At 44.2% G+C, this 23,108-nt stretch overlaps 1 protein-coding gene across 3 annotated transcripts in view; it reads right to left on the bottom strand.

The window, feature by feature from the left end:
- The window catches only part of LOC105451733 (transcription factor Sox-3), a 98,410-nt gene that overhangs the window by 5,656 nt on the left and 69,646 nt on the right, over positions 1–23,108 (bottom strand). Inside the window, exons 3-4 of one of the 3 annotated variants that reach the window (XR_974620.1) lie at positions 11,783–11,903; positions 4,245–4,412 (exon numbers count right to left, since the gene is read on the bottom strand). The exons of 1 other annotated variant lie outside the window; for it this stretch is intronic. Coding sequence is in view for 1 of the 2 variants with exons in the window: in XM_011692373.1 (XP_011690675.1) it covers position 4,412 (1 nt within the window). In the remaining variant the exon portion in view is untranslated. Of the gene's footprint in view, positions 1–4,244; positions 4,413–11,782; positions 11,904–23,108 lie in introns of those variants that run through there. One more of the 3 variants, XM_011692373.1, reaches the window with a different exon arrangement.

The following is a 23,108-nucleotide window of genomic DNA, read 5'->3' as shown; positions in this document are numbered from 1 at the left end:
AGCAATTGCAGCTGTCGCGTTGGGAATGATGGCGCATTTAGTATGCCTAGAAATCCTAATTTTTACAAACGAACATGAAATTTTTCCTTATTTACATTAGGTCAAATAAGAGAAATAAATATAAATAAACTCCATATTGGTATGCGTGTATAAAGCTATATTTTTACACTCAAGCTATCATAACAATAATTATCTTCATTTTGAAAGATCTAACATGATGAATTAAATCTTTAATAATTCGGTCTCTTATTTTGTTTATATTTATAAATATAATTCGTTAGATAAAAAAAATGGTGCTGGAAAATATTTCACATCATCGTATTGTGTATCAAGAGGATGAGAGGTAGAAACGAGCGTGTTAGGTTTTAGATGAGGGACGAAACTGTCGTAAGGTCGAGTTTAAGAGGCCGTAGGACAAGATACAACATCATCGGGAGAGCAAGAACCCCGTTACTCCCGTGATTCATCGGTCTTTTTACGCTGGGTGGCCAGAATAATTCACCCTAATGCCCCACCTAACTGCCTCCGACCCTCGTTGCCCGATTGTTTATTGCCAAAAAGCATCTCTTTAATATATATCATTCTACCTCTAAAGAGGATCTCGTCTCCTTCGGAGGAAAAAGAGGGCGAGAAAAAAAAAAGAATTCTAGCATGGACCCGGCGAGGAGATTTACCTTCGCGAGACTTCAATTTCTTCCCCGACTCGTTCTCGCGAGTGAAAAGCGGGACAAATAAATAGGGAACCGCAGGAAGCAAAATGATTTTGCAAAAACTCACGAGTGCTACACCATCACCGTAAATTTACAATCCGCATGAATTCGTTTATAAAATATAAATTATAAATTTATTATAAATTTTTAAAAATTATATTAGTTTCATTATATGTATATATTAGAATAACAGGGCGCACTTCACATATCCTTAATACAATCCTATTGAGAAGAATTATTAATTCCCAGCCTTCCGGAGAAAATATCGTCGTACAGGCAACGCGTACCTTCACGCAGCCGCGACTAATTTGCGCAACTCTTTTTCAATTATCGATTCGCAACGAATTTGCGTTCATCTCCATTAATATGTCCGCGGATATCGATTTGTGCGTCCCATCCTCGCTCTACCATCAAAAATACCTCCGAAAAATATAGCTTCCTCTTTTTCGTCGATGGTCGTCGTATATCAGAACGGATCTGAGGGGGGGGGATAGAAGGGATGGACGAAGGGCCGGCAGGAGGGGGAGGGGAGGGAAAGCGAGAGGAGGTGGAACTGTCGAATTGACGTACGATACGAGGTGTATTAATTAGCGGCGGGAGAAAATTGCGACTGAGCATAGCCTCCGGGATTGAAATCGTTATCGGGGGGGGGGGTTTACCTCACGATTTTGATTTAGCCCCGGCCTTCCACGTCAATTCTAATTGCGTTTGACAGTAATTTGGCAAGGGAGAGAGAGCTGATTGACGGCTAAGCCGGGAGGCCACGTTCGGCCTCGCCCTGTAGTTCCTCCTACGTTTTCTCCCTCTTTTCTTTTTTTTTACCGATCTAACAATAACACTCCTCGTGCGGATACGCGTGCACGATTGTATGAATTTTTGCGCTACTAAGGATAGTTTGAGACGTATATATCAGATATACAACCGCAGCCAATTAAAATAATGCCGATGTTAATTAAACCGCCACGCCGATCACGTCGTATGACGTGCATGAAATATACCATCGCTCTGACCATCATTATGGAAAATGCGAGCGTGTTGAGAATCGATCGTAATCCGATTCCGGATACATCGTGGAAAAATGAATTTTGAACGCTAAACTATTGGATAATTGACTGCTGTCCGTGAGGTTATTAGAAGAATCAATATTCAAAGATTGAATAAGACTCATGAATAAGAAATCGATTAAAAATCTTAATTTATAATAGATTTCTTATTCATAAGTCTTATTCAATTTTTATTATTCAATACAACTTATTATATACAATCTTTATATAAGCATTACTTTATATACTATTTAATTTATAAGATTAGATATCATTAATAAACTGATAAAGTTATCATTCTTCTCTCTTGACAATTTTCGTCAGATCAGAGAATCTGCAAAGTGCATACAACTTATTATGTACAATCTTATTTAATTTACAAGATTGGATGTTATTAATAAACTGATAAAGTTATCATTATTCAGATTATTCTCTCTTTACGTTTTTTGTCGGATCAGAGAATCAGGATTGTGCAAAGTGCCAGTGCGCGATAAATGGTATCCTTGAAAAAAGACAGAGGTCACATGGACGGCAAGTGCGCAATTTCAAATTGGAGCAGCAGAAATTGCGAAGTGTCTGTGCGATCTCCGCGACGAGACAGTATTAGCACACGCGAATTAATTAAGCCATTAGCCGGCGCTGATGCACGCCTGTTAATCATCAGTCACTAATTATGCTAAGCAGCCGAGGTGCAGCAGGGACGTATGGTATGCAGGTGAACGCAGTGTATTACAAGGCCGTAGCACGTGCTGCATCATCGATCCGCGAGCGAGAATACAAGTGCGATGCGCTCTGCTGTAATGTACGTCGTGCAACTTTGCATACGTGAACGCCAATCTCTTTAGTCGTAGATCCTTAGACACGTAACGACAATTTTCCACAGTAAATGTAAAAATGCCCGCTGGTTTGTTATTTTATACGTTATTCTAAATTATTCTTTTATTATTTTATAATATTATTCATTAGTATTATATCTCTCGATGTGTCGCTTTTACGATATTATTTTTTCACATTTATGAGTGTACGAGGTAATTTATAAAAATCAGATTGCGATTTAATCATATTTGCTTAACGAGACAGATTTTCTCATTGCAATATAATTTTTCCACTTTTTTTTATTTCATAGAACAAGCCGACCGAAATCTCATGGACGTTCAATGACCCGACTTTAAGTTGGATACCCTCGATATCGCCAAGGGTGGTGGCTAAAACAAAGGGCTGGTCTCGGGTTGGTCGATAGTCCACGGCCGCCAATCAGGCGAGACCTCGCCGGCAACCCTCGTCCTTGCGATCCTCCGCAACGGCGGCAAGGGTAGGTTAGATTCCGGAAAGGGTTCGCCCGTCCATGTAGGAGACAGATTCTCCGAGATCGAGAATTCAGGAGAACACCGACTCACCAGTCGTCTCCACGATGACGACTACTGGATGGAAAAGACGGGCCAATATCTTCCTTTCTTATATATACCGAGTGTTCGCCTTTGTCGGGAGAATCGCGAGTGGCCCACTCGGTTCTATCGAACGATAAACCGGAGAACACGGTAGATGCGCGCCGGCTTTACCGCGAGATGAAATGTATAACGCCATTTTCGTGACGACGCGTCCTAATATCTCTAAAAATACTTGAAAGATTAAATTTCTAAGACAGAATCTGTCTTAGAAATATATAAAATAAATAATTATTTCTATAATGTCTGACAGGAAAACAGAAAGCGATCAATGTGATATTATTCATTTTGATTGATATTTCAACAGCAAAAATGACAATACGAGAATTATAGAGTACAATGTATAGATTATAAATATATAAAATTTACCTTCCTGCCTTCGTGAAAGTGCTAAAAATGAGAGTGAAAAGAAATAAAAAATACTAATAGTAGGCTATAAATCCTCACTCAAACCGCCGATATTTTTTACCGTCCTATTTCACCGCAGAATATTCGTTCGGATTCCGAAAATTACACGCGAGTGGAGCAGCCATACTCTCATCTCTACGGTGACGACGTTGGCAGAGAAGACGAGCCAAGATCCGCCCTTCCTTCGCCGACCCTCGTCGCTCGCATCAGAAAATTAAACGCGGTCGGCCATTCGTCTTTATTCGAAACATGGCGGATCTCTATCGAGAAGCTGCAATCTCCTTGGGAAATCCCGATTCGCGAATGCGAATTTATTTTTAGCATCCGACGACGTTCCCAATTTTCCCTATAATTCGATAATCACGAATCTCGGTGAGAGATCGTAACGCTCCATTCGACTGTAATTAGAGAAGTCGAGAGGTGAACTTTATTGTTAGTTAAGCTTACCTCGGAGCATCATCTTTTGTACTTCTCGCTCGAGCCCCTCGCTCGTAACGTTTCGCTATATATACTTCTACATTTATCCAGCCTTCTTAATCTTTAATTATCAAGCATTGTGAATTACGGTATCGTCGTATAACGTGGAAAATAGTTCAATTTGCATCAGCTGCATATCGCAACGGAATCATCGGTGGCCATTTGTCTCAACGTATCTCGTTTATTCAACACTTATTCTTATTATACATCCTTACGCGTAAGGTCTACATAAAAACTTATTAAAACGAGCTTAATCATATGTTCATAACTGGTTCTGGGCTGGGGCAGCTCCGCGCGGCAGCGTTCTCGATGCACACAATGGCCCGGCTCTAGAAAAACAAACAGGACGTTCTATAAAATCTGCTCATTACATTCCTCTAAGATTATTATTTTGTAATAACGACAGATATAAATTGAGATTATCAGCTGAATATACAATTAAAAGTAATCCAGCTTAGAAAGTAAAGTGATCGCATGTTAAAGCTGAAAATGCAGCTGCTTCTAGATAATTAAAAAGGATAAGCAGAGTCAACGAATTAACAAGTGGAATTTTAATGAAAAATTTTTGTAATATAAAATTCGACTTCCAATCCCATATACCATTGTCGTCATTACAATATTAATTAGGCATAAATTTTGACGCGATTTAGGAAAGCAGGCTCGAAAGTATTTCAGATCATGTATCAACACGCAGGTATTAATTAAACAATCAAAGCAATCTCTCGTGGATGGGAAAAAAAGTTAATTCAAAGGCACTCCTTTCGCACGTAATATAACGCCTTTCTATTTCAACAATTCAACTGTCGTAAAATAACATCAGTTGTCCGCAGTCACAAGACACTGATGTATTTATCACACCGATAAAATTCAATGGCACACTTGTTACGCCGATGAGAGTTGTTTAAAGTTGGGGAAAAAAGGATAACGAGCCGCTTTTGTAAATGACGAACAAAAACCGAATGTGTAAATGGCCGTCGACGAGTTGCCGCGCGTTGATGAAGAGGGTGGCATCGTCGACGAAGTGGTAATATAAACTTACTGATTGCAATTGCTACCGGTCTTTTGGGAATTTATATATATATATATATATATATATATATATATATATATATATGCATATATAAAAAAAACACGCGCAGCAACGGCGAGCCACTGTTTTCGCAGATCGATGATCGTTTGTCACGGCGCGTCGAGGCGCGAAGCGTTCGCGAGCTTTTTTATTAACTCCCGCGTGTCCCACGAGCTTTCACCTTCTGCACCCGCGTTTTCACACTGCACGCGCCACGTGTATATCACGCTGTTAATAATCATGAATAATTATCTCGACACGACATCTCGATATTCAACATGCTCTTCTTTGTATGAGAAGCGCCTTTGTCAAAAACGCGCACAATTGATCACAAGCTACGAAGACTTATGAAATCTCACAGAGTCGAGCCTTTATTCCACATAATAATAATAATAATAATTATTATTATTATCAGCACAATATTAATATATTTAATTACTCAAAAACAAATTCAAGTTTTCGATTTTTCCTTTAAGTTCCAATTAATTATCCCAATAAAATAAGTCAAAGCCGATAATGATTTTTTCGCATGCGGTGGAATGTTTCAGTATTCGAGTTTTGCGGACAAGCCTGCGTTTTTGAGAATAAGGAATCGTAGACGTTTCAAAATAGAGACGATTGCGAGTCGATTCGAGAGAGGCACTCGAGGCGGATAAAATTTTATCGGCGCTCGTTCCGGCGTGCCGAGCTTATTAAGCCGTCCGTCCGTTCGTTCGTTCGTTCATCCTCACAATGGCCGTCGAACGGATGGAAAGCCGCGAGCGAAGGTATGGAAGATATTCGCAATCCGTACCCAATCCTCTCTTTCAGTGTAATTATTTTTACGCGAGTCGAGAGCTCCTGCCGATGACAGCCACGACCGCCGGAGGAGGCGGAGGTGGAGACGAGACGAGAGACGCGCGACGCGCGACGCGACGCGACGGCGACATCGCGTGTGTCGGTCCGGCGGAGAGGCGACATTGGTTTCACCGAGGAGAGGACGCGAGACGGCGCGGGCAGGTGGAACCTGGGCTGGTCCGCGGGTCGCCTCCTGCACACACACCCGTGCGCTCTCTCTCGCGCGCGAGTTGCAGCTCTCGCGGTAGAGGACAGAAGCGGAAAACGCGACGAATGGGAAAAGGTAGGCGAGCTGGCGCGTGACGGGCGGGGGTGGGACAAAGATCGGTGTCATTGGCAGCATCTCGGCGAGCGCTGGAAACCGACAAGCGGAAACTGACACGTGACTGGAACACCTGGCGAGCCGATAGAAACTGTGCACCGTCGACGCGCGAGCGCGACTTTGCTGACTTGGACTCGAGTCTTCTCGAGGAAAATCGAGGGGGGAATCTGAGGATTTACCCCGTTTGACGAGAATTAGCTGAGAACATTCGCAGCTTCTTCCTTCTCCGCGGAGAACGAAAATCGTGAAAAATATGACTCTTGTTTAACTTGTTTTTTATGGGGAAAATACGATTACATCGAGAACAGTGTCCTATTCTATGAGTTCTTCGTGAATTTTTTTGATTCTTAAATGAAACCCAGCAAATCGCGCTGAAAGTAGACTTTACGTGTGTGGCACGAGAAAGTTTAGCACATGTATGCATAACAAGAACAGGAAGTTCCACGTCTCAGGAAGAGTACAGTTTAACACGAGAGTTGATGGCTTTCTTGAAGTGAGTATAAGTTAAGATGAAAAAGCAAGTCAATCGGCGAGTTTTTCGAATTTAAAATCCGCTTCGTTCTTCGCGGAATTCACATTCACTGCTATTACATTTTTGCTTCAAACGGAATAGGTCTAAACAAAATTATCGTCTTTCAAGGAAGAAGTTAAGGAAATAAATTTACCACGATGCTACAACTCGTAGTCTGATTCTCCTCGCGCGAGAAAATCGGGATGACATCACATCCATTTCGTTTCAGCAACGTTGGCAAAACGGTTCCAAACTCTCTCGCGCCTGATGTAATAAGTAAATATCCCGAATAATAACCAGGCGCGTCGCGAGCAATCTTATGACAGTATAATCTTCCACATTACGTACAGCTTAATCCGATCCTGGACGAGGAGAACCAGCGTGGATGATTCGGTGAGGAAGGGGAGGGAGGAGAGGGAGGGAAGGGGGGGAAGCGAGGAGGCGACGCGACGGGGAGGTAGCGGAGGATGACTCTGCGAGAACGGACACGCGGCCAGCCAGAGCGCTCTGCCCGCTCTCTGGTTCAATTTCTGGCGTCAATTAAAAAGTGATGCGGACCGAGGAAAATCAGGAATTAACGAAGCGGGCCCCGAGCCGTTCCCGCCACGCCGACGTTTCGCCGACGCCCGTTCCCATTCTCGCGGCGAATCGTCCTTAATCGGCTGTCATTGAGGAATCTTGGCGAGATCCGATCGGGAGATGCCGATCCGATTTTAGCGAAACGTCCACGAAGCCACGAGGGGAATGAGCCCTCGTCTATGTGCGTGAAGGAACGAACCACGGCACGGACCGAAGGAGAGAGGCCTCGTTCCTCTTTTCAGGACGGTTCACGATGGAGAAACCGACCGCACCGAAGGAGGAAAAAAATTCTCTCCAGATCTTATTCTTTCATCTCGGGCCATTTTCGACATCAAGCAGATTTTTCCTACTGCCAGATAAGAACGGCGAAGGAGGGCATCAAGAATGATGAAGTCCCGTCGGGCCGCAGCAAGATGGCAATGCTGGAAAAGTAGACTACCAGGGTTAACCCTACAACATGTGTCGTAGTACATATGTGTTGAGGAAACCGTGCTGATGTCGCTGCCAACGAAACTGACCCTTGATCTTTCCCTCCGTAACGACCTTCTTCCTTCTGCGTTACGTTACGGCGAAACGGCTAACCGCGATTCGGACTCGAGAAAGGAGGCTTCTCGCCACACGTCTCGAACTAGCACCCAGCTGAAGTTCGTTACACAGCGTGACTCGGCAAAGACGATTTCTTGGACGATCTACCTCGCCTCGCGCCTTCGACGGATACTCTTTTGCGCGCGCGCGCGAACGAGCGAGCGGACCTTCTTCCACCAGAAGTTTGAAGGAAGCTGTCGCGAGCTACCTATCATTAGTGCCGTAATTACCGAATTCGCGCAGTCGCGCGATCGCGTTTAATTGCTCGATCGCGATATCATTAATCGATCGAGAATCTGTACTACAATTTATACATCGTACACTTTCACACGCGACGAAAATCGATCGTTTCGATTGAAAGTCTTAATTTTCGGCTGTAATCGTTATTCTTTGTTGCAAGAATCGATCAAACTGAAACTATCGTTAGTCGATAACATAATAAATATATGTAAAATATCAGAATATTTATATAAATGAAGCGTCCTATTCATATAATTTTGGCCATTTTATTTACTTACGCGGAAATAAACTTTGTTCTAATTAAATCCTAACGTTTCTCAATCTTAATCCTCGTCAAAACACGGAATGACGCTCGATGCAGCGTGGAGGGTTATAGTCGCTGCAGTCACGAATTCTGTTGCGCCTGCTGCAGAATTTGCCATTATCCACCCGCCGCGCCGTTTCGCCGATGTTGACTACGAAACTCCGTAACGGCGTGTTGCAATCGTGAAAGGCGCAGAGCTTTGCGATGACTGTTGCAATTTACCCTCTCGACTACGCCCCGCCTACGCCGGCTACAGCGTTCTCGTGAATTAACGGCTAGCCGTACAATGTGAAAGTAAATCGTCGAGAGCATATCGGCCGGCTGATTAAGAATATGTCCATCCAGCGCGTCTCTACGATCATCAAACTGGATATCCTGGGAGAGGAAAAAAAGTGACGACATGGTCCGCGTGCGTGCGCGAGATTGCGTACGGACGCGAGGAAATCAGGGCGAGTGAGGACGGAAGAGAGAGAGAGAGAGAGAGAGAGAGAGAGAGAGAGGGCAGAGCGAAAGAGCGAGGGGCCCTTCGCGTGGAAGGAACGGCGACGCCGCGCGGCTAATTACCTGAAATAACCCATTAGTCCTGTATCCACCGGGAATTACAAGGCAACTGCTGAGACAGAGAGGGCGCGTCGTCTTTGACGTGTTAATCTCGCCCGAAGGACCGCGCGTACCTTCCACGGCTCTGCCCTCCTCTTACCCTTACTCTCTCCTGTTTCCATGAATCAGCACTATCGCGCACCTGAGAAAAATCGCCAGCACGGAACGAGCCGCGATGCAGATCCGCCGAATCGATTATCGGTGTAATAAGCCGTGCCATTTGGGCGTGATCCCGGAGAGCGCGATTCGCGGCTCTGCGAAAAACCCTTCAGCGCATGCGACAGACGTTTCACAATAATTATCAAAAGCTTTATAAATCGCCGTGGCTGAAATCGCTCTATTTGAATCGTGAAACAATAGACAATACATTAAAGTATTAAATTTAAATTCGATGTAACAACTCGATGTTTTCTTACGACAGAGGAACGGTTAACGCTTCGTCGAAATAATTTTTTTTTTTAATGCGTTTTAATAATTTTGTTTCTTATATCAAGCCACTTCCATTACCATTTCACTCGACGATTTTACTTCAGGGACCTTAATATTAAGGTTATTTTGAGCAGAGATAATTTTCGCCGTGTTTTTCAACGAAAGAACGAAAAAGAAGTCCCGCGGAAGAACCGATCGACAGTGCCTTCGGATAACTGCTTGGTAGAGCTTCGGAGGTTGGGGGCCGCGAAGTGAGAGGAGCAATCACGAACGATTTCATAGCTGTCACCCTCGATGGAGGACCTCGGGTTCCATTTCGAGGTTCCCGGGCCGGGGAGATCCGTGGAATGACGGGGCGCATTCCCCTCATCGCCTGGGAGGAAGCTTTCCCTCTTGAAAAAATTCGGGATACGGCCGTCGTCGGAGCGGCACGTACCTCGCGCGAACCCATCGACCGGAGGCCGTCCACCTGACGTTTCAATTTTTAATCGTCCGCACGATACATTGTGCCTCGATGTGCGCGGCGCAAGAACGGCGAGCGATTTGGGATTGGAGAGTGAATCGAATTTCGATCGGAAATTGAAATATTTTATATACCAATTCATCGCAAAACGTATCTTACTGGAATGTCGCGAAGAAGTAGCGATTTTTACGTTATTGCTACTACAACCCTCGTTAAATTTGTTCTCTCACTCGAGCCGAGAGACAAAGCACGAAGCGACTAAAAATATGAAATGGCTTTTCTGCGCGTTTAGCACGTTGTTGACTATCAATTAACGTACGACATCATAGGTGTTGTCTGTCACGGAAGATCTTAGAAAATCTCGAAGGATCAGCTCGGAAATCGCTTAGTTCCACGTACTTTCCCGACTGCTGCGCTCCGCCTATCCAATTTGCTCCGTGGACGTTGCTCAAAGAACGACTCATTCTCGCCGTGCGTACGAGCGATGTCGAAATGGGGAGGGCGTTGGAGAGCCGGGGTATTCACGAGAGAGGCGTAGAAGCTCGAGTTTACTCGTTTGAGCGCGACGAAAGGGCCCGTTCTTGCGAGAGCGGCGGGAAGGCTGATGGCGCGAACGGATTTTTTCGCCGTTACGATTTTTTTCTCTCTTCATTGACTTATTTTTGTAATTAAAGCGACCGCCACGGCGGAACGATCGGTGACAAGGTGCGCCGACACCTTGGCTCGTCGATCGCGCGAGGGTCAAGCTGTTCGATTTTGGCGATCTGGAGAGCGAATCGGCCGATCCGATCGTAAAGATCGGCAGACTATCGAAGCCGCCAATCGCCTAGTTTGCCTGAGCGGAACGAACTCGCCGTGCAGATCGGCCTGTCAAGTGAAACTGGGGCAAAACATCCGCGGCCCGATTTAATCCGCCGGCCGCGGGGAATCGAGTCGGGATCGGTCACGGCGTGAGAGAGCTTTCTCAGCTCGTTGTAAAGATCGATAGGATGGATCGATTAAACGGCCGATAGAGATCGCGTTTGTCGTAGAGATCGCGGAGTCGCGCGCGCAAGGTACGCGCGAAAAAAAAAGACGATCCTTGGTGTTTTGCGATACTTTCATGAACGAACCACCGACTCAAGAGCTCCAGAGTCGATTCGCCGTTCGCGTGTGTACTCACGTGAAAATCGACTTTCTATGTTAACGGACGAATGAGAAAAAAACGACGCTGTTACGCCCTAGATCGTCGCTTAAATGGCCGATCGTTATATCGAGTTCATTAAAATTTGAGAAGTTCGCGGCTTGTGACGCGCTCGTTAACAAAACATTAAATAAAATCAAAATTGCGAGAAAACGTTCTTTCAGTTTATCATCTGATCTCTGAATTGTTCATCAAGAATGCGCGATAATGATCATATTTTTACGTAAATTCTTGTATTTCAAAGCTAAGCTTTGCACGAATACATAGCTTAAATAAAACTAGATCAACGACCTTTCTATCTTTTAAATTATCTTGCGGCCTATAACATTTAACGTAGAAAGAAAATCGAGTCAATTACGAATATATGATGTAGATTATTAACATTATTAATACAAGTCAAATTCAAATTTCCCAAAATCGCGTTCCCAAAATCTCTCGCGTGAACCTCGCGAGGAACACCCGGTAGGGACCGCGCGCCAGCAAAAGTCAATCAATCTCGAGTGTCTAGTAAGTTTCACGCCTTGCTCGATTCTCTTTCGCTTGATCTAATCTTCTCAGGATTGAAGGGAAGACTCACCGTGGCGCGCGAAACAATCAAGGATCCTTCGGTGGTGGAATGGTACGACATTGTCGCGGCGAGAGTCGTTCACGTCGGCCAGGATTCCTGCACGCGTACGTTGCCCGTCGCGTTCCAATCCCTGCAACACACAAGACGTGCGTCTGAGAGCGATCGGTCGGGTCCTTTTTCGGCCGTGGCTAAGGTAAAAGACCGTTTCCGTTCTGGCGAATTAGCCGCCGTTCCATCGCGGGAAACATGCCAAATTGATACCAACGAGCTATACTTAACTGCTACGGCCAAAAGAAGTCGCGTATCCGATAGAATCGGCAGCTGACAAAAGAGGAGGAGGGCTTGACAAAAAAGAAAATTTCGTATTCAGGCATCGTAACAATTCAGATACGCTAAAGCATTATTAGGATAAAGAAAAGTCTTGTAGATTGAAAATTTATGTACCAAGTATCGCTAAGATCTTATTTTCTTAACGATAGCTAGACGGTATATCTTCTTGAAAATATTCTTGGAGCTGTGAGCGAAGCAGTTCGCGATACGTAGGAAGGAATGCCTCCTGTGTGATATATTCGAGTTCACGAGTGAGTCACGCGTGAATGGATGATATTAACAATAAGATAGATGGCGATACAGATATATATATATATATATATATATATATACATATATATATATATACATATATATGTATATATAAAGACATCTCTTGAGTTTCCGTCCTACATATCTTCTTTAATACAAAAATCGCTTATCCTCTTAATATAGTTAAATCGATTACAGTCAATAATAGTGATTTTTAATTTAATTATGTTACGATTAGTAACAGCTCTCTTTCTCACAGCCATTACAATTATAATTGAATAAACATAAGCTGCGTTAAGTGATTATTCGTAGCACTGTGCACACAACAACGAGAGTTTATCACGTTTTTGTTCCGCTTCGGATAACTATCGATGAATAATTCATCGACTTCTTCCCAGTCTGCAGGAAGATTTCCTTTCGCAAAGTTCAACGCTATTTTACGTCGTTATATGCGTTATCAGCCGGTAAGTCCCGAGCGCATTAAGGTGAATCGCGACATCGGCTACGTCTTAAGCGGGTGTACATCGCGTGTGCGTGTCGGGGATGTGTCTACACTCGCGTTGCGTGTGCGCGGGACTAATTCGCGAGTTAATTTTATGCAGCGCGACATGCGAGAAGTCGGCGCGAAGCGAAGCGATGCGACGCAACGCGACGCGACGACGGCGTGGGGGCTTATCGTCGTCGTCGCAACCGCCTGCGACGTACAATTGTCGCGTTTCCTCCTCGAGAACGTCTCACACGCGCGTTTCTATCACTTCGAGGTGTGAAAATGACGGATAGCCGTAACAAGGCGGGGCGCGATAGAGGTAATGCATTGTACGCCTCGACGAACGCGTTTTACGCATCTATTAAGAGCCGCGTCATTAACGAGGTAATTAAATGGTTATGAGGGAATATGATTTCAATATGATTTGTTGGCCCATGACCGTAGCGCATATCTTGCTCTTTAGTGATTATTTCAGTTATTAATTATTAATTCGAACTGTTATAATGGATTGTTAATTTTAATAAAAGACTTTTTTGTGTTGACCCCTCGCGTCGTGCGTATTACACTCGAGAGCTTCTAATCTCAATGATGCAATTTTGTAATGCAATATCGAACAAAGTGTATACAGCTTATCGTTCTTGCGGAGGTGAAAATGACGAATGGCCGTAACGAGACGATGCAAGGAGGATAGCCGAGCCGGACGATTCCTCTTCTCGTTTCCCTTCATTTACGACGAGGTCACAAATGACACGTGACGACGAGTAATGAGCTTGGTTCGTTACCTGCTGCCGCGTGAGGCATTCCACGCCCACGCGTGCAAGAATGTGACGGACGAGGATTGATTTAAGAACTATCGTTAATGTAGAATCACACGGTGGATTTCAGCTGCACGGTACACCTCAAACCAACTGCACGAGCGCGTTTCGTAATTTTTCATAGTCCGCGACATACGTGATGTAATGAAAGCGCAAAAAAACTTAGTATATCTTGTAAAATAGAAAATGGAACAATCTACTTATCGATCTGTATGTATGCGGAATCATGTAATTTGTTTCCTCGACTGGAAACGAGAGGAAATTCAATCGAGCGCGACAGAATTAACGCAAAGACTGAAATATGAGCATACAAATAAGCAGGCATATAGAGAAAGAGCGAGAAAAAAAGGAGAAGGGAAAAAGAGGGAACCAATGGGAATTAAGAGACAGAGTGTGTGCGTAAACAGCTAGAAAAAAACTAGAGAGGGACACTGAGGAGAACGAGAGGGGAATGAGCTGCTATCAGCCAGACCAGAGACCAACTAGACCGAGGCCGAGCCAACCAACCAGAGTCAAGCCATGTTTGTGCTATCCTCAACTGTTACGTGTTATGTGTGTCCACACAGACGGACATAGCAGCATCATCGATAAAGAGAATTAACAGTACTGCGGCAATTTTAAATTATTTTTATTATAACTGTATCCTCCGTTGATAGAAAAGTGACACAAATAAAAAATTAATGTTTTTGAGATAAAGAAAATCGACCTAAAAACTAATATATTTTTGTAGAAAAACGACATTTACAGCTCTCCATTTTATAGGTAAATAAGTATTTGTTTAAAAGAAAAAGTGTCATAACTCTGATAAAGAATGACATTTACATTACATACTAAGGTTGAAATACGAATTTTGAAAACTCGTGACATAATTTCAAAGAATACATTATAATTGAAAATGTAACATTTAAAGAAAATGAAGTTATGTAACATTCACTGTTCCCAAAATTGCTTTATTTCAGAATTTTGAAAATGCTCTATTGAAAAATTGTCAATTTTAAAAAATTGCTAATGTATCATTTTTCTATCACAGAGCGATATGCAAATAACTTCTCTAGGCATTTATCGAAGACACAAGTGGAATTGTCAAATTAAATCGATAAGTTTTAACTGCAATTTTCAAATGCGACGCTTTCAGACATTTTGGATTTTTGCAGTTAATTTCGCGATTTTCTGTTTCGCCGTTGGTAGATAAATCCTTCGTGGCAAGATCGTGATAAATTTTCGCGAGGCCCGTGCAAGGGGGGGAAAGCAATACCATTAGCTTTCGTTTTGAATGGCGACACGAATTACGTTCAGTTGGGAGAGATTGAACAGTATGAAAAAAAAGGGTTGCTACCCTCCGCACCGGCGGGCGCGAGCATCGATGGCATTGTTCGAAAAAAATTAACCCGGGATTTTTATTTACTGCCGTTCCGACTCTCCTACCTCCGCGGCTCCGACCCTCACGCGGAGGCGATGATCGATCGATCGCCGAATTCGCGTGCACGCTTTTTGCAAGCAAAGAAAATTACTGCAAAGAAATTTCACGTGTACTGGATTTATAGCTTTTACTATAACACGTATATACGTTTTCTCCAACAAACTTTTACAATTTTGCGGCTAATAAATATCTTTGCTAGACACTTTTCTTAAAACCACGATGTTAGTCTTTCGAAAATATTTTAAACATCCAAAGATATCGGAGAATGATATCGATCGTATCAGCCCCTCTTTTCTAGCGGTCACAGCCGCTCGATAGTCATTATGGCGCGATTCGCGAACAATTAAAGCGAAGTGGCAGAAGCAAACACCGATCGGCAAGAGCGTGCAAAGGGAATTAGTATGTACTCTGAAGTTCGAGCCCTTGGCTAGCTCGAACAGAAGGCGGCCGGGCCAGGCCCGAGCGTAGCAACGCGTGGCACGGTGAGAGTGCGCGACGGGATGGCACTCAAATATTTACCACACTGTGCAAACAACGCCGGTATTGTTCCGCGGCGCTACTATGTGTAAATTTAATCTTCCTCAGAGGTTCAAAAATAAAGCTTGCGTGCGCGATTGGTGTACGAAACGCGCGGCGAAAGAGAGAGAGAGAGAGAGAGAAAGAGAGAGAGAGAGAGAGAGAGGAGAAAAGTCGATTTACTACATATTCAAAAAAGCATTTAACTGTAAATTACAACTGCGTCACACAAATTATGATTCAGTTGATGACAGTTCTTATTGGCGATCGTTTTTCAAGAGTTACATCAAATTTGATTCAGCTGTCCAATTCAGTAGCAAATAATGTCCCTTCTTTTAGTTACACATTTAACATTGCACGAATTTAGATCTTTAACTCGTACGTGTTTCCTGGAAAGTTGTATTTTACAAGTAATTTATCTTACAAACTACACTTCCGCGCCTAACTCGCGAGGGAACATCGGGGATGAAGTCGTCATGGTGGCTCGACGAACGAGGAATTTGCTGACTCGCCGCGCGGCCCGACGGTGACATCTCCATCTCCTCCTCTCCTCTTCGTCTCTCCACCCGTCCGTCGAAAAAAGAGGTCTAGACCGTCCTCCTTCCACGAGCCCTCCTCACAACCGCCCTCCGGCGAGACGACAACGATGACTCTGCCCGCTGTTACGTGCGAGTGGCCCTCTCGGGGCCCTTTGTCGGCCTATCGCGAGAGACACCTGGACGCCGCTCGGTTTATCTCCTTCCCCGCCACCTTGAGGTCATACTAAGGGTATCCTCGATCTCGCATCGATAGCAAGGAGAGGAGAGTCGGCTGATGCCGTCACGTCGCGTCGTCCCTCTTGTTATGGCCATTCGACTGTTGATTTGAGAATGGACGCAAAGAACGAGATGCCCTGTTCTTCGAATGATACTTCAAGTGTGATACGGCTCGACGTTGTTTTCGTATCGTATTTTCTGTACTACAACAGTCGTGCGGGATGTTGTTGATGTACCGTCAATTGATTCTCGGTTTTAAAAGTATCTTATAAGAATGTGTAACTATCAGAATAACTTTAACACACTTTTAACAATTACAAGGATTTATAGAGACAATTTCATGCTGATGTGATCATTAATCTGGAGTATGTCCCAGTAATGAATATATCTTGCTCATTTGGCAGAGGAAGACACTAGGACGTCCAGATTCCGGTCCGCCATATTAGCGGCCACACGTGGCACCGTGAGAATTAATGCGCACGGGGGCAATGGGAACAGGGGGCGAGAGGGATGGTGGAAGACGGAACGACCAAAGGAATGCCATCGGCGAGCCGCACGGTCCACCTAGGAACGTAGCTAATGGGACCACTTAACGTCTCAAGCGTCTCACGAAGATACCGGGGCCCTGCGCGTCCGTGGCCCATCTTGCACCTCGGGAACGACGCGTTTGGAGCCCTTCCCTCCCTTACGGGATCCTCCTCAGCGGCCGTGGTCCGCGTGGCGAGTTAATAATCGCCAATATTTATTCCGGATTGGTCACGGCTCGGTCCGGAGAGTGATGAGGAGCCCGGGCTGAAGAATGACGTGACGGCGGGTTCGAGGCCACGACGGAACGACCCCGGCGCGCATTGTAACGCCTGAGATTAATATTTACCGTTCACCATTACACATCGCGTCGCCGTCGCCGTCCTCGCGATAGACTCTCTACCTCTCTGTCCTCTCTTGCGCGAGATCGCGCGCGAAGGGATTTTCTTTCTCTCTCTCTTTTGTCGAGGGTAAAAGAGAACGGCGACGGGAAACGCGGCGAGATATACACCTTGGCATCTTAACAGTTCGCGGTCGCACGATGATATATCGCGCCATGCCGCACACGGATTAACGTGTACCTGGCGAACCATTTTAAAACCAACACGCGCCACGGCTGGAGATTGGGTAATCCGGTGGAACACCACCAATTAGGCGAAGTAAAATCGCGTACTTTCGTTAGCGCAAAATTATACTTGAGCCATTATCAGAGGAAGATCAAGATCCCAATTAAATTTTGTTATAATAAACGGATTATCGCTGATCGTAGACCTGAATTTTTTCGACGATAAACCGCGGAGTTACTAAAGCCAGCTGACCGGAACAGCACGAAACGTTATTAAACGACGTTATTAAGCGAATTAACTGTTAGTGGGAACTGTCCGCGGATCGGCCTAACGGACGCTCAATCCGCGATTAAGTCGGTGGAGGCTAATGAGCGTTGAGACTTAACGCCAGATTACCGACTTAATCCTTTTGACGAGCGATTCGCGTGTCTACACGGCGTCACGTTACTTAATACACATTTATATCTATATTCATGCGCCTAGATAAGATAACGTCGTCTGACGTTACAATCGTACATCAGTGATTATTGATGTCTTGTCGATCACGTAGCGATTACCCTCGAATCTCGATACACGCGAAAAAAAAGAGTATACAAAGAGAAACTGATTTATATCAGTTGGTTCAACGTATTAACGTTCTTTACACATTTTTCAATAAAATCCCTGAAGAATGTCCTGTGTTCCTTCGATTGTACGTGATATTACCCTGCGAAACACGGTTTACGGATTTCAATTGTAAAGTTTCAGATCAGCTTGCTAGCCGAAAAAACGCGACGAAAACAAGCCGGAACGTCGCTCTGGTCGACCCGGAATGAATTCATTCGGCGCGACCACAAAAAGAGAACGAGCGGCGAGTCCGAGTCAGTTAATTATCTTCCGAGTTACTGTTTCAGAGTGGGAGGAGGAGAAGGGGGGGGATTTAGGTGATACGGTGATGTCGTTTGTATAGAGGGGACAGGAGGGACACCCGGGGACACGCGGGGGCGCACAAAAGGGAGGCGAGGATGAATCGCCTCCGGAGAGCGCACGGGACAAATGGGGACATTAAGTCGCTTTTGCCGCCCGGTACCAGGCGCTACCGGTGCCCCACCGGTGCTCGTCCAACTTGACCTTATAACGCAACACCGCCCTCCTCCCCCGTGTGCACGCATGTACAAATTCCTTACTCGTGTTTTGCACGCACACAACATCTCCTGCGACGCGTCCGTAAATGCGCGCGAACCGTTGTCATCTTCGCGCCTATCTGCGTGTTAAATCGAGAGTCTGCCGTACACACACACACATACATAGATACATACACATACACACAAATATACACTGTGTACGCACGTAGATGGTACTATGACATATATCTCGATATATCTGCTCGCAAGCATCTGTTCTTCCGTCGCGTTTCAAAGTCAGCATTTGACTCTCGGATGATCTAAGTCAACACTGTTCTACACCTCACTTTGACCCCGTCCTATTGTAAGACGCGCGGCGATGCCTCTCGAGTACACTTAGAAAAGTGGCATTTCAATCTATAATAAATCTGAACCCCAGCTTCTTCCTGCGTGTAGCAACAAAAATCAGATTCCACCAGTTATCAGTTTTATCGTATCAATTCACGATGTGCGCGCTTCCGTGCATTGACACGTGTCATGGAGTCGTTTATGATGAGGCTTGTTTACACGTATCCGCGTTGCACCGCGATGAACATCGTAACGATCGCTATCCACTTCCGGCGGAAATGTGGAAGCGCCGTGACTGGTCGACCGATCTCATCGATCTATCTTCCCTGATGGAGGTCGATAGCTTTTCCGACAGCATTATGCTGCTGTACATTTTTATAATACAGTGAATTAATAAGTGTATAATAATAACACCTATGCTTATGATAATTGTCTCGCAGTTTCATAACATTATCACATATCTTGTCTCGCAATCTCATCAATTACATAATGACCAATTAAAAAATTTTTCGTTGCTACATTCAACGCTGTTATTACGTCTTAAGCATAAATCTAATTAATAATGATAATAAGCACTGATAAGTGTGTAACAACAAGTAAGCAAATTAGAGTAAGAAAAGTAATAATAAAAAGTAAAATCTACAATAGTTTATTTCAAGAATTGCTCGCACAGAATTCTTGTGTTAGAAAAAAGTAAAAAAAAATAAATAAATAAAAAGAGCATGCCTTCTTCTTCGTTTTCCTTCATTACTGATCTCGAATAAAATACTTGACGGCGTTGCAAAGGTACTTTTGCCCCCGAGCAATTAGACGAGGCTGAAGCAAATGAGAAAAATTCCAGAACACCCGGTAGATGGTAGCGCAAGGCCGTAGGATGGTTTTCTCGGGGGTAGGAGCGAGGACCTGTCACATTACGGAGTGGAATTTATGCCCGATGCCCAGCGGCGTGACAAGTTGCCTCTGATGAACGGCCCCACCGCGAACTCTTGGCCCAACGACGATAAGGAGAAGGCGGGGAGCAGAAGGAAGGGAAAGCAGAAAAAAAATAGCGAGGGAGAAAGAGAGAGAGAGCGAGAGAGAATTCTCAGCACGCTTGCGCCTCTGTCCTTGGCCCTTTCTCCAAATCTCATCGAATTCTTCTTGCGATTTTTATCGTCACCTCTCTGCCCTTACAATTTACCGTACCCCGCGAATTCAAATTGGAGATACCGCAGGTAAGGGACGATCCCTCCGTATAATTGTGCAATTTGGCAAACTTTTTCAAACCTAAACTGCGTCTTAAAGACCTCTCAAAGACCTTCTCAAAGAGAAATTACCCGTTTTATGTTTCTAATAAACTTCAACGTGAAATTAAATTTCAACGTAAAATCTTTTGTTACGTGTTATATCTGTAACGTTTTGAATGTCTTAAATTTTAGCATTTTTTATAATTTATTTCCAGATTATGTAGACCTCTATATACAGGGTTATTCAGCTAAATGTCTTTCTTCTTTTGGTTACATCTCGCTATATCCATAGTCGAATTTCACTCATATTCAATGAGAAAGCTTAAAACAGATGAGTTTTGCGTAACCCTTATAAATATTTCTAATTCTAAGAAAAAGATAAAGAGAAAATTATACCGAGATTAAAGTTAATCTTTATCGTTCTCTTGATAATAGACATACGTGCACTTGATAGTCTCTTTATTAATAATAATACTTAAAAATTATATAAAATCGGTTATATAAAAAAAATACTTTACGCCGCTTAAGACTAGCCCCGTCTAAGACTGCATTTTTACATTTGTAGAGATGTAGATAAATGTCACATTGTGACCGCAAATTTGTGAGATGTTGGCTAAAAGATAAAAAAAATGTTAGCTGAATAATCTTGTGCATATATCTTATTAAAAAAACTACCGCTATAATAATATTTCGTGGACGCAATAAATTTATGTCTTATCCAAACTACCTTACATAGGTAAAAAATTTTTTTCCAATTATCTTCTTTTTTCCTTGTTAAGAAGTTGCGCTGAGAAAAAGTTGACAGAATCGGTTACCTTTTCCGGAAATGCGGCATGTCTTCCAAGAGCAGACGGAAAAGAGACGCGAGAGAAAAATGCAGAAAGGATTGTTCCGCGTAAGTTGTTTAATTACCGTCGCTACACGAGCCGGGCAGCGTGCGCAAGCGTTTCACGCTCGACGGACGGCATCATTTTCTGCGAAGCTCGCGCGCGTTGACGTGGGTGGAGGTTGACCGTGTAGGAACGGCGGGTACGGTCCCCCTCACGGGACAGGGGGTCACACTCCTGCGGTCCCCCGCGCGCGCAACGTAGGGTTTAAAAATCCCATACGATTTTAACGCCCCACGCAAGAAGTCGTTCCTCGCGCGCTAACGCCGCCGGTCGCGCACGGCTCGCCGGTGATAAACACGCCAAGTTACGATTTCTCGGAGCTCGGCGCGCCGTGTGCGAGCGACGGCGGTTATTAGCGGTGACGGTGGTGGTGTTTCGTGCGAGACGTCCACTTTGCGTCGCAAGACGCGAACTTCGCAGCTCGACGTGGATTTGAGCGAGATGCAAATTGATCAGCAATTAGATTTCGATTGGTGCGTAGGATGAGTAGAGCCTTGTCTGCTACTATACGAGAAGTCTAGAATACTAACGAAAGTCAGACGATGTCTATATTTTTCCTAACGCGTCACGTGAGTTAATCGTCTGCGGCTGCACAGTGGAAAAATTAAAGAAATATATTTTTTCAAAGCGACAGACTTGCTTCTGTTAGACATGCGGGACGCACATGGAGTAATAGAAAATGCCAATTACAGCTGGGTTGTCGCACATTATTGTCGAACACATGTTGCACATAATTTTTTAGTTAAAATAGCAGAAATCGATTTCCATCAGGTTAGCACCTCAAGGACAACCACTTTCTCTACACTTTCTCAGTTTTCTTTTTTTTATATATTTTTTTAATGTTTTCCTCTTTCATTTAAAAAGACTAAATAGTGTATAGTGATATATACCTATACATATTCACGGTCAGTCGAACGCGCACGTGCACATCGTCTTGACACGCGGCAAGCTCGCGTTACATTGTTGAGACACAATGTCATATGCCTTTACAATTTTGCCATGGCACGAGTCTAACCATCGTATTACTTCGGTACGGTATTCTACAAAGCCGTCGAGTTTTTAGGGACAACTCGAATTTCCACAAATGGGTATTACTAGAGTAAACATGATTTACAGCACAAAACAACAGCGACAAAACGACGTTTTGTTTTGCCAACTTTGCTTGTATAGAACCCAATTGGAAGCGACCACGCTTCGGAAATTTTAATGGAGTCAATGAAAGTAATACAGTGTTCCAGTGTAATTACATGTCGCAGATATCGTATTTTGTCGACATATTATGAGTATTTGCTTCATTTAAATTTACGATATCAATGATTTCTAGAAATTAAAAATAAGCTTCGCTCTAACAGAATTTTTAATTTAACTTATATAACAAGATAATTAAGATTGAGAGTATGAAGCGACAGTACAATCGTGTCTAAATTCAGTCCGTTATCAAACCACACCGGGAATCGTAACATATGCACAGCGAGCAATTAATCCAATGATCCCGCCCAGATATTTTTATTTCCCTCGCGCGGCAAATATATCTGGCGTGTAAAAAATGTACTCAATTACGCTATCGCGCGAAATCGATGTCTCTCCGGGTGACGTGCGGAGATTCGGAGCCGCGTATAATTTTGCGGTTCGGACCGCAGCACGCCACCGCGGGAATCGCCACGGCGAATCCCACGGTGCGTGTATATCATTTTTACAGCCCCGACGCTGGTACGGCGCTATCGAAGTTACGACCGTGCGAGAATCGAAAACGTCGAACGGGACGGGGTAGGGGAGGATGGGAGGGGAGAGGGGGCTACGATAACGTAGCCAGTAACTTGTACCCCGTATCGCCGTTTCGCGAAATAGTGCGTACGTGAACTGCATCGCGCGTCGATTTTCGGCGACGGATACGCCGCGGCGTAAACTTCCGTTCGAGAGATTTTTCGCCGATCCCATGTCGAGCCCGAATGCTCTGCGCACGTCGTCACACCGAGACCTCTTTACCTCCTTTAGCCCCTATTGATTCTTTTTTATTTTATGAAGATTTATGTTCTCGAACGTTACGTGGACGTTTAGCTTTGGAGCGTAAGCGGCGAATTTTGAATAAATATTTTATGAAA

This window comes from Wasmannia auropunctata, unplaced genomic scaffold, assembly GCF_000956235.1.
Source record: "Wasmannia auropunctata unplaced genomic scaffold, wasmannia.A_1.0 LD336046.1, whole genome shotgun sequence".
Classification (NCBI taxonomy): Eukaryota; Metazoa; Arthropoda; class Insecta; order Hymenoptera; family Formicidae; genus Wasmannia; species Wasmannia auropunctata.
This window is presented reverse-complemented; position numbering and strand designations above follow the sequence as displayed.